The sequence below is a fragment of the Acanthaster planci genome, linkage group LG02 (assembly GCF_054643075.1).
Source record: "Acanthaster planci isolate LZ-2023a linkage group LG02, COTS_SCS, whole genome shotgun sequence".
Taxonomy (NCBI): Eukaryota; Metazoa; Echinodermata; class Asteroidea; order Valvatida; family Acanthasteridae; genus Acanthaster; species Acanthaster planci.
The window spans coordinates 16,640,318-16,652,963 of NC_141778.1; the positions used below are offsets into that span (position 1 = coordinate 16,640,318).

General features: G+C 43.7%; 2 protein-coding genes across 3 annotated transcripts in view; one reads left to right on the forward strand and one right to left on the reverse strand.

The window, feature by feature from the left end:
* On the reverse strand, positions 1–9,909 carry LOC110984434 (uncharacterized). The gene is made up of 4 exons (XM_022244636.2): positions 9,659–9,909; positions 3,670–3,964; positions 2,986–3,171; positions 1–2,333 (listed from the first exon to the last, which is right to left on the reverse strand). Exons 1-4 carry the CDS (start codon positions 9,752–9,754, stop codon positions 2,014–2,016), a joined length of 897 nt encoding a protein of 298 aa, XP_022100328.1. The 5' UTR covers positions 9,755–9,909; the 3' UTR covers positions 1–2,013.
* The window catches only part of LOC110984432 (uncharacterized), a 26,382-nt gene continuing 18,060 nt past the window's right edge, over positions 4,325–12,646 (forward strand). The window contains exon 1 of one of the 2 annotated variants that reach the window (XM_087133571.1): positions 4,325–4,764. In XM_087133571.1, coding sequence (XP_086989697.1) covers positions 4,702–4,764 — 63 coding nt within the window. In that variant the 5' untranslated portion in view covers positions 4,325–4,701. Of the gene's footprint in view, positions 4,765–10,227; positions 10,514–12,646 lie in introns of those variants that run through there. The other variant, XM_087133572.1, reaches the window with a different exon arrangement.

The window sequence follows — 12,646 nt, forward strand, 5'->3', positions numbered from 1 at the left end:
TTTCTACAAAACCCTACCCGTACGACTTTATTACATTTTACATAAATGTACGATATGAGTGCAGGTACATGTATATGATTTTTACACAAAGTGCACATGCATTCAAAAGTAAGACAGAGTTTAACAAACCGATAATAAAGTTGGCTCTAAATAATTTTCACTATAAATAATCATTTTTTAAAAAAAGTAAGGAGCTCCGGTTAAATGGTCGTTCTACCAATTACAAAATGTTTATATATGCGGGTGTAATAATGCGTATTTTGTTATTTCATGTACCTAGCTTTTGAATACTGTATTCACGTCGGCCCAAAACAATCATTCAAACAATTCATATTCAAAGGGCGGATCTTGGGGGGGGGAACAGGGCCATGCCCCCCCGGTATAAAAATAATGTTTTTTTGTTTTAAATCAATCAGAGTAAAGATAATCAGTATCTTACTTGGAGTTTGTTTTGTGTGGACAGAGCCATTTTTTTGTTCAGGAGATTGTGTCTGAGCAGCTGCTTAATTGTTATCGGTGCATACGATCAGTTAATGTAAAAGTGCACTGGGGACGCGGCTTACTGTTTGCCCCCCCCCCATTTGGGTCTGGATTTGGCCTTGTACATATTGATATCATAGACTAGTCGCGCCCCACAGCCTAAACCATACTAGGCCTACTTGTGTTGATTGGCACCTGTGCTTTCATCTGTACAGATAATGGTTGTAAATTAGTGGGAGCAGCGATCTGGCATGGATACACACTACACTGTATTTTCTGAGAGAGATTCTACATTAGTTTACTTGAAGTTCGTTTCTTCTTATAAGTTCCGTAACATGGTGTTTTGGGACGTAACGATGCTGCATTCGGAAAAGATATCTGCAACCAACTAGAACCCAATTACTATTTCTAAAAGAACCGGTTACTTCGGACCATCTCACAGCCAGGGGATGGAGTTTTGAGGACCTGCATTGAGCAAATTTAGGAATAGTCTTTCTTGAGTGATGTCACTATTTCGGGGAAACGATAGCTTAAACTCTTTGCTTTCTAGCTATTGACAATTAAAATGATTTAAGACTCCCTTTAAAATTTGCACTTAATCTTCACCACATCAAAACTGTATGAAATACCCGTTACCTTAAATTTTGTGCACCCTCAAACTGCGGCTTTATACACTGCATGACAGTAGGCCTATGCTGGAGACAGTAGTTATGTAGCTATATTGCTTTGAATAGGGTGGAGGGTAAATGTGGATAGCTTAAGCTACCTTCTTTTAAAAAAATAGTTTATGGGTTTTTCTGTGTGTTACTGTTTTGGGCCTACTTTTGTATACATGCACCAAAGGTACTTAGAAATCCATATTTCAGTTGTTGCCTGGATAACATGCTGGAGATTATATGCAAAGGGTTACAGAATTTCAAAGACAAGCGAGAATATCATACAGCCTAGCAATTGTCCTTTTTCATTCCATAGATCTGAAAATAGACAGCTTTTCTATAAATTTAGTACGGTCACAATTTATGGACACACCTGTCCGTATGTTTCGATTTACTCAGGTTGGAAAGGTTTGTCGAGGAGACTTTACCATTCAGCGATATAGCTTTTCAGTACTTTATGTCGGAAGGTGGTGAAAAAGTTGATATCGTTTGGAAATCATGGTCCTTCAACTCATGGAGACTTGATGTCGTACATGTCTCCAGGTTTTTCCAACAGCTGTGAGCATCGAAACTTGCACAATGGTCCAAGTCCGTACACCTTGAATTGGACACTAAAATACCACATGCAGCACGGATACATAGGATGTCCTGATTTTTCGTATGGGATAATTATTTCATTTAAGTATGCCTAAGTGAAGTTTAGCTGTCATTTTAGTCTTGGTCAAATGACGTACACTGCCGTGCAAAACGTAGGCTTCCACACTACCTACCGGTGCATAGGCCTACCATGCCCTACCGGTTCTGCGTACCCTTCCAGCGAGATTAAAAGTCTGCAAATAACTAATAGGCCTACTTATACCAACATATACAAACCAATTTATACGTATGTAGGCTGTCTCACGAGTAATTCGGAAGTCTTTCTCGATATGTTTTCATAACCGCTTTTGCCGGTTCGCTTAGGCGATCGGCTGACCATTTTCGTGAATCGACACAGGCAGATGATTATTGTGACGGAGAGCACAGCGCACAATCCCCCCACCACTAGTACTACCAGGAGGACCACGACGTAAACCTGCCTCGTGTCCCGGTCCAGATCAGAATCGTCCTTGCAGAGTTTCCTCGGACGTGGGGATGATGCTGCTGGGCGTTTGTGGTAGTCACTCTGAGAGGCGACGGTCGTGCTTGGAGACTTGTTATCTACAAGGCAAGAACAAACTGTAACATTATGATTCCTAACTGAACTACTTTAAACCGGTTCAAACTTGGCGTGAAAACCATAGTTGTGCGATGTAAAGTAAATGGAATTCTTGTCGTGTTACATGCACACGACTCATGCTTGTATGATAGAGAAGCATATACCATTTTAGAACATCTCTCAATCTATAAAAGGTAAGATATCCACATCCTGCGTGTATCGTGACGATGACCGCCGGAAAACATGACGTCGGCATCTCACTGGCGTATCCAGATATTGGATGGGGGTTGCAACACGTATTATTTCCTAAGACTAAGAATGCCGACATCTTGTTAGTAATGTTGTTATCCTGAGATAGAAGTCTGTCAGGATTTCCGTGGATCAGATGGCACCTCCAGAATTCCCTATACTGAAGCGTTAACACACCGAAATATTAATTTGTGTCGGAGTAGCAGTAGAGTCAACCAGGGCAAAGCCCTGTCGGTTAGAAACTGTTCTCCCTAGAGGCCGTGAGGGAAGAAGACAGTGAGGAAGTTTAGTTTTAGAGGGGGGACCCCCTGGACTCAGGTAGAGACTGAATCCTCATGTTGGCATGGGCGGGATTCGAACCTTGGCCGCAGAGGTGGAAAGCAGGGAAAGTATCGCTGTACCAACCTGACTCCCCAATCGTGTCAGACTGTGACTCCTGGCTTCCCATGATCAGGGTGGGTAGCGGCCAGCACTGCATGTCGGTACCCATCCCCGACGCTATACATTCCTCCATGCGTTCCTGGTACAGCGGATGATTTTGACATGGTGAGCAAGGAAGACAGTCGTCATCCAAGGGACTGTAGAAATACCCTGCCACCAAGAAACATTGATATATGATCAAGTTCTTTAAGTTTCTGTTTCCTGTTCATTTGGAGCCAATTTTATACAATATATGTAGGAAAGACGGGCATTGGAATGTCACACTGCATTTTACTTTCGGGCTCATACTGTTTTGGATACGATTTTATTTTAAATCTTTAATAGTCTTCTTGGTTTCCCGTTTACAGGAAATACTTCTCGCTAAGCAAAAACATCCACATGGCATTTAAGTGGTAACATCTGAGGCAAGCAGATGGGAGGTTTGAGGACCCGATCTGCCATGCTTCTGTACCGTGTGATGCGGACCCAGAACCATTTTTGTGGTGGGGCAAAATATGGAATTCGCTATTTGTAATGCAACCTGTTATGGCATTTCTCTGTCGTGTAGCCAATATTAGGGCTTTATTTCCGCTTTGGGGAGAAAGTGAAATAAACTTTCCGTTCTTTCATTTTAAAATTTGAAAACAAAATTTCTATACTAATGCATACCTGCCGAGCAGTGCCGACTACAGATGGTATCCGCCGAGGCGTTACAGGCATGGAGCACGGGCTGGTGTTGGCCACATGTTCTGCAAGGCAAGCAGGCATCCACGCTGCTGGTCGAAGCGGAGTAATACCCGGGTAGACAGGGGGAGCACTCGGTGTCGTCGGACCAAGAGCAGAGCCGACTTGCTTGGTAGCCCGGCAAACAACGGCTGCAGGGTCGGCAGTTCAGCTTTCCGTCCTCAGCCCCGCGCTGTCGGTCATCAAACATGCCATAGCGGCAGCGAAGCTGGGCACTCCCCTGGAGAAAAGCATCAAAACCGTCGAAAATGTGTATTTTGTAGAGGACGGATTATGGAGTTTTGCCCTTCCACAAGAGTTCGACCGAAAGGCACATACTTGACCTGAAAAAACGGCCTGTGCACGGACCACGCTCGGCGTATCGCTTAGTCACCTGTATATTTATCTTCGTCCAAGAATGCATTCATCGTTACAGGACGTTTATGAGTGGCAAAATGAAGAAGATTATAAAGAAATGTTATGTTTTAAATTCGAGCTGGGAGGAAAAAAAACCAGCCCACAGAATCAGGTGGGAAACTACCGAAAACTTCATCAACATGGCGGCCTGTGGGATTCGAACCTGGGCGGCATAGGTGGAATTCCAAGAAAGAGTAGATTATTTTGGAAATTTTACTGTCCACATCATAAAAGTACACAAAGTTTAGTTACAACATTTAAGAATATAAAAATACATTTAAATGAAAGAATAATTTACCCACAAAACGTACACAAGTTAAAGAAAACACGCTGAAATGAAAATTATTATAAAGTCTTAAGGTGGACGGAACGAGCCTGCAGTATAAACAGAAAAGACAAGAATTTAAAACTCAGGGGTTATAATAAATAGATGAACAGAACGGGGAACAAAGTTTAAGGATTGCCTGTATCGAGTGAGGTTGTAAGAGAGAAACATAGCTTTAAATCGGATCGAAACAGTCAAAAGTGGAAAGAGTCATTGCGACCACTGACTCTTCAGACATGCATGGTGTCATCTTTGTGGACAGTTTCAAGGGCAGCGTCCATGAGAGGTGTTGTTCTTGGGTGAGTGAGCCATCTACCCGGAACCCTTTGACATAATATACAAGAAGACACGTACATTGTAAATGGAGGCGCTTAACCCTAACATTTAGCCTACAAGTGTACGCGTAGGGATTGCAGTGTCACCTGCAGAACGAAATTCTATGCGTAAACCCCAAACCAAAGTCTTGCCATTAACTGATAAGCCAAAATTGCGTTGGGACACAAAAACTTGAGTCGCCGCTTTTGTGATCTTTGTTCCTTAGAAGGGTTGCGAAATCCCAAGTGGTTCAGACCATGGAGCTATCGTTTTTTATAGCTCCATGTTCAGACTGAATCCACTGGACTGAGGGACAGTTCACTATACAGTCAGCACTACCCTAAATAAACTTGGGGTTTTCCGTGGGACGTATGTTATGCACCTGTAAAAACTAGGATTACGACACGTTGTTTACTTCCTTGGGTTGATAAATGACACGGAGAGTCAAAACAGTAGAGTAGTTGGTAATCCGATTCTTTGAACATTCCATTTTCCAAAATGCGCAATGTATGGCTTCTACGAGTGCCATACCACATATTTCTGATAGGAGTTTTTATCGCGTCATACTGTTCAAATTAATGCGACGCCAATTATCAATGGATGTAATGTAACTTAGGGTGGCGACTTGACTTGACGAATTCTCAGCATTTCGACACAAGATCAGAAATGTTGAACATTGAACACAACGTGGTCTATTGGAAGCGTGCGATATTGCATGTACTGTGTGCAATCATGCAATACACATGTACACTGTTCAAGTAGGCGTTCTGCCGATGACGTCATCAAACCAGCCTGGGAGCGCGAACGGCCAAAAGGGCATATTTTTGTGGGCGGGGAAACGCAAGATCTTTTTATTCATTTTGGGGTCACGATTAATGGGGTAAACATTGAATTTATCATGTTTTTGAAATGGCTACGCATTTATTGTTATTTTGAAATACTTCACATGAACTAAATGTTTTCAATTTCTGTTAACCTTTAAGATGTTGGCATTCTTCACCTTAATGTCATATAATTTCGTGTCATCATTTCTAAATGTCGACATTTTGCCGTGAAATGTTGACATCCTTAAATAAAACATTGGGCCCCATTAAGTCGAATGGACTTTTAAGGCTCCCAACAAAACTGAAAAGGCCAACTTCACAAGACCAATTTTCCATGACTGTTGTTTCGAGTTGGCAGGTCATCTTGACTCCGGTAATGTGGAGCCTTATCCCACTTTCCCATCGTGGACATGGCATATCATCTCGGTATTGATACTTGTGGAGCAGTATAACACTCTTGTTACTTGTACATCCTGGAGGAAGGGTTCTCACTTCCCAACCAAATCCCACGATACGTTTTGAGATAATCCCTAACCTCCCTATTGTACCACCGTCACCCGATCATGGAACATTTTCCGGGTTGATCTCATCGACCCCGATTTCGCTCATGGTTTCCTGAAGCCACCAAAATATTTGCGGTCCAGACATTAGGCGTCTGTGAGCACCAAAGAATGCCGGGGTGAGTGCATCCTTTGTATGTCATCTAAATTAAGACATTGCAAAATCGTAATGACCACAAGCTAGCCGTTGTTCATCTCGGAAAGTCCCAAATTTTGTTGCGGTAGGCCCGTATGTGTCAAAATATGCGTTCCAGACGCCAGTATTTGACCTCTTCGTTAAATTAAGTAATTGCGGGAGTACGTGTGTACAAGGGAAGATCAGGACAAAGATTTTATTGGGGTGCGGAAAAATGTTGGATTGTTAATATAACCTTCAACGGCCTTTCTGAGGGCCGACGGTCTATATTTTTGTGCTTTTTATGCGCGTTTGGAAGAAAAATGATAAAATACAAAAAAAATTTTGTTACTTTCTCTTATTGTTAAAAATTACTTTTTAATGGGACGTGGCATTGGCTTCCCCCCTCCCCCCGATTGGCCCTTGTACATGTCTGTGCGGAGTTCGTGTTAGATCACCATTTGGACTCCTGTTATAGCATATGACTTCGGTGATGTCACTGTGCAGAGTGAAGAGAACACACGCAATGCAGAGAGAACAGATGTATGTTTTCCACGTGCCCGTCGTTTTCTCATAGTCCCTTAATGCTTTCCCTTCGTTGTTGTTACAAGTTACGACGAAACTCGAAGTATGGAGACAGACAATTTCGTAAAAAGCACCACCGTTAACTGCAGAACTAAGCCTCAAATCAGGTCAACTAAAAATGAGATCTGGAGGTGTCCGAATTAAAGCTTCTTGTATGGATGCAGCTTAAACTTAACCCTGGTTTCAAAATCAAAGTAAGGAGACGCAGAGAGCATCGCCGATGAGAGCCCAATGATACGCGCTGGAAACACTTTAACGTAACTAACGCAAACATCGACGCAGACAGTCGGGAAAGTTAGGCCGGGTTCAATTTTGCCGAGTGTCTGCGTTGAATCGCCGATCTCGATAGGCCTATAGAGGGATCATAATACGACGTTTTTAGCGTCGATCTGCGCACTTCCGCGTTTGAAAACGAGGCTGTATGTGTCAGCTTCAATTCTTAATACGATCAGACGATTGAAAGTAAGGAGTTAAGACACAAAATACATACAGGTATGTTAAATTCAGACTTTTCAGGCTACAAATTTTTGTTGAAGAGTCTTTCAGGATGACTCGACATGTGAAATCAAAAGAAAAAACAATGGCAATTTACCGCGCACTAACATACCTGCGAATGCCGTGTATCTTGTGCAGTGGGCGTGGTTTAAACTGAAGTGGCACCACACTTACGAACCGGATACTGCACGTACTGTATCGACTCTGCGGGCGCGCGCGATGAAGTTCAACACAGAGAGCCTCAGTTTGGAGACGGCGCTAACTTGAAATCCATCTATTCAAACACGCACGCTGGCATAACTGGCGTACAACGATATATCCCTCTCGCTTAGTACCACTCACTCTGTCCCATACTAACATAATATGCAACTTCAGTTTTCAGTAAAATAGCTGACCTTTAACAAAATACATCAAACTGGAGTATCAGTTTGGATTCAAGAGGCGGCACTGCCATTTAAAAATGACATTTCATACAAAAATTTTCCAAGTTTCTGCGGCGAATTTTGTCTTTTTTGCGACTGTCTGTGTCTTGACGTTTTGCATGCCGTTGGCGTTCGTTATAATCGTATGGAAACCAGATCTTACAGTCTGTGTTGGTGGCTGCAACCATCACCCCTAAAACCTGTAATTTCAAGTCCCAGCCAATTGCAAGTACTTGGACACGCCCTCAATTGGAGGAATGGGTGCCTCAAATTGAACACTGAGTTCGACAGTGGGTTCTGTGTAGAACTATAGGGGGCACTTTGTTGCCTGGCAACGACTCCCTTTCAAGCGACTGCTCCTGAGCCCTGAGCGGGGTGCGAGTTAAGGAGCCAATGACTTTCGAGCTTACGCGGAAGTTGCAAAGCTTCCTCTTGCGCATGACTCTCCACGCGTGTTCAAAGCAGCTTCCTGAATTTGTCAGGCCTTGACTGAATTACAAGGTTGAGGCTAAAAATATTGCAAGGATCTTCATTTTCCATAGGCTGGTGTTATCACCAGCCACAGCCAAGTTCATGTAATTCGCCATGCAGTTTCAGATGACAGTAACATTCTCAGCACTTGCACGTATTATAGTTCAAAATAGCGTGTTGAGTTCTTGAGTGTTTAAAGTAGGAAGGGGAAAATGGATTTACACAATCTACCGTTTTGAATGCCTTAAAGGAGATGCATGCCATATCAGTAAAAACAAAGAAAACAAAAGACAAAAAACAGGGAACAGGCTCAGTAAAAATGCTTTGTTAATAGATGATAAGATAAAAAAAGTTTCGGTTCTGTGGAGAAAATACACAGTGCTTATAGTGAGATTGTACGCGTATGTAAGCTCAGGGAGTTTCCATCCGTAAAAGGCTTGAAAAATGGACAAACAGCAACTACAGGAAATGTGTCCTTTGTTCCACTAGTTACAGATTAACCCATATTAATGACAGTGGAAACTACCGAAGTGCCTGTAAATAGCAGTGTGAGTTTAACGCATAGGCTGGAGTTTCAGTAAACATCATGAGTGGAATGCTGGACCAGTGGTATAGATGCGAGCCTCCATAAAATTATGGTCCCCTTTAGAAAGGGGGGGTAGGGAAATTGGCAGCCAGTTCCTTGTCCGTCGCCCGATGAGAATTGTCTTGTCTAAGCCATTGGGTTGTAGACCATTCCGGGAATTTTTTTTTTTTGGGGGGGGGAACATGCTTCCTTTCTGACTTGTGAAACTGTACAGTTTGAATTCATTTCTCGAACGTTGCGCCACGAGTTCGGTATGGAGGTGCGTGCAATTTAACATTTAATCTGCAAATCGCCATCCTCTCTCCAACTGTACTTTAAAAACTGCAAAACATTGTGCAAGAAGTCACATTCGTCAAAACAAAAGAAACCAAGAACAGAAATCCTGGGGGAGGATGATTCAGCAAACCGATACGCAAGGCGATAATGGTTGCATTTTGAACTGCTCTACGCGCAACTCAGTGAGTAAATGTAATGTAAATGACTCTTTCAACAAACGAACGATAGCCCATTAATTGCGTTTCATCATTATGCTTTCCACAGAGGACAAAAGTAATGTGTTCCTAGATGCCCCGTTTACCCCTTCTTTTAAAATGTAATTGTTAATTATATAATCTACTTATAGGGGTGCACTGAGTACCCAAATCACAGAGTACAACATGAACAGCTAAACACAAATTCAATAGAACCAGTGGTGCTTGAAATGGTGGCTGCCAGACTTGCCTACGTGTAAAACGAAAATAGAAATGCCAGAAGTATGTGAACTTTGTATCTTATTATCACGAAGAATAGGTTCACATTACTGTACACAGCCCACGCTTACCTGAGTTGGATGGTGCTTTGCAAATGTCGCCCGCTCCGAAAAAAGCACCACGAGCATCAAAAAACAAACTGCACCATTCTTCTTGAAGGTTGCCATACCCTATATAAAGTTGATCAATGGAAGGTCTAGTCCTCCTGTCCAAGAATAAGCTCATCAGAGTGCAGCAAACACCTTTGAGGAAAACTTACAGGAGAGTGGTGCAGTTTCTTCCCCGAGGAATGCCCTTCCATGCAGAAGCGGCTGCCGTGACTACTGGGTAATGGCAAATGTTTGCGTTGTGAAACTAGCGCTTGCGATGATGACATGCTAGACTGAACAGCAAACAAAACGTTGTCAAAGAACGGGACTTGAAAGGGACAACCCCAGTCGGCACGGTAAATACAAGCCGCTCGAATATCAAGGATAAATTGCCTGCCTTGACGTCTGTTACAGTTTGTGCAAATTTATATTCATCCTCGTCTTTTTGCAGCTGTATGACATCCGTTTTACGCTTAACATATTGTGACGAAATGGCTTTAACAAGTTTAGGTTTCAGTTAAAAGATGACATAATTTTTTATCTATGTATGGACACAGAGAATGCGCAAAACCACAGTATTGGTACCCGTGTACACTAGCAATAATCTGTGCGTAATTCCGCATGTAAATGTGCATGTTTAAGACAGCGCGGGACTGACGCAAGTTTATGTTCTGTCTAGTTTGTGCCATGCCGCGCGGCGTAGGCAGTCTCGCAGAAGTCTCGAGGCAGTCTAGAGACTCGGTTGGGCGAGTTAACAGTGCTGTGTGTGACGGCTCCTGTGTGCGCTGCCGCTGAGAGTCTGCGAGCAATTCTGGTACTGGTTCCGCAATCTAAGCAGTAAGTATTACGTATCCGCATTAGTCGACTTATTGTGTACTGTTCTTAGTGTTGGTCAGAAATGACCGTGCACGTGGGTAGAACAGTACTTTGTGGGTAGAGTTCTGGGCAGAGTTGTAGAGAGTTGTCCGAAGGGCACCGTCTAGGAAAGCGGTGAAAGACTGGACAGCCAGAGTGTTCTTATTTTTTTGGTAACTCTTGTATAAAATTAGTAATTTCAATTGTGTAAATATAGTGATTCTATATAAAGAAAAGTATATTAAATAAGTTTAGTTGATCTTGCCGATAATACTTTGTTTACGCACATGCTTGTGTCAGTCAACCGGGTCACCAAATCAATTACCAATCGGTGGTATATTTCTGCCAAAGTGACCCCTAACCCCTGGACCTTAGATTGCTCGTCAAACTCAAGGGCCAAGGCAGATAGTTTAGGTTTAGGTCAGGTGACTTTCCCCACTGTTGGAAACAGTCCGCCCAGACTGACGAGACCTAGGCTGGCTCGTGGGAATAAAACGCCACAAAAATATGGAGTCAGAAGTGGAAGTGGGATGATTGGAGTTGGTTGTTAAAAAATGTTAGTCCTGTAACAATCCTTGTCCCCAGGGTGGACTTCGCTGGAGTGTTGAAAGCAACCGAAATGGCGATTTTTGATCGACACTGGTTCAACCGACACCTGAATAAGTAGTGCAGTCTACTACAAGATACAAAAGGAGAAACGTCCAGTCCTTAAATCAGGGCAGGTTCAAGTAAGACAGGCCAATGGCACTCCTCTTGCGATGTGCAGGTGGGTAAAACCACGCACTCAGTAAGGCAGTCTTCATAGAAATGAAGTACCAGGGTATTTTGGGTATGGACTTCCTTTTGCCCACAGGTGGGTATTTGGACTTCCACACTGAAGAATGGAGAAAGAGTGCACCAGCAGCGCTGGGGAGCACTTTGTTGGAAGAGCAGTGGAAACAGAAACCATAGTGATCCCCCTGGGCATGAGGCTGTGGTGCCCCGCAAGATAGCCCGGAAAAAGCAGTGGCTGGAAGGTCCAGCTGTCGTAGAGCCTCTTGAAGGAGGTGGAGATTTGGCCAAGAAAGGTCTAGTACTGGCCAGTTCGCTGGTAGAGACCGGGAACGAGACTGTTCCTTTGCCGGTATTTAACCCAGGAAAAGGCAAACGAGTTGCCAAGAAAGGGACCGTTGTGGGAATGGTCACTGTGGTAGAGCCCGAGGCAGTCCACAGTAAAATGATCAAGCCCACAGATTCAAGGCAGGGCTTGCCAGAGTACTAGCAAGACCTGTATAATAGGAGTGTTTCTACTAAGATGCAGTACCACAGAGAAGTAGAAAAAAATTTTGGTAGACCTCCAAGATGTTTTTTCGTCTGGTAACCACAACATTGGCAGAACTGATGTCGTTAAGCATGAAACCAAGAATGGTGAAGCAAGACCAATAAAAGAGAGACCCAGCCGGCAATCTAAGGCTAATCAGCAAGAAATCCAGAGGCAGGTCGCTGACCTGGAGAAACGAGGGGTGATAGAACCCTCGGACAGTCCTCGGGCGGCCAATTCGTCCTTGTGACGAAGAAAGATGGGACGAAGCGTTCCTGTGTAGATTACAGAAAGTTAAACGCCGTCACCATTGAAGATAAAGATGTGTACCCAGTTCCACGCATCGATGAAACTTTCGATGCATTGAGAGGAGCCAAGTGGTTTGCGACGCTAGACCTCGCGTCAGGCTTTTGGCAGGTTGCACTTGATGATGAGACCAGTCAGAAATCCACGTTCGTGGTGAGAAATGGGCTGTACAGATGGAAATGCATGCCCTTTGGCCTGTGCAACGCCCTGGGGACCTTTGAAAGACTTATGGAGAAGTTCATGGCGGGGCTGCAGTGGGAAATCCTGCTGACATATTTAGATGACGTGAACAGCGTCTGAGAGTGGTACTAGAGATTTTGAGACAGGCAGGGCTTAAGCCCAAGCCAAGTAAAGGCCAACTGTTCCAGAAGTCAGGTGGCTACCTTGGACACATTGTGTCCGCAGAAGGGGTGGCCACAGACCCAGGAAAAGTGAGGGTATTGGCAGAGTGGCCAGTGCCGAAGTGTGTAAGGGGCATGAGAAGCTTGGCTTTGCGTCCTATTACCGAA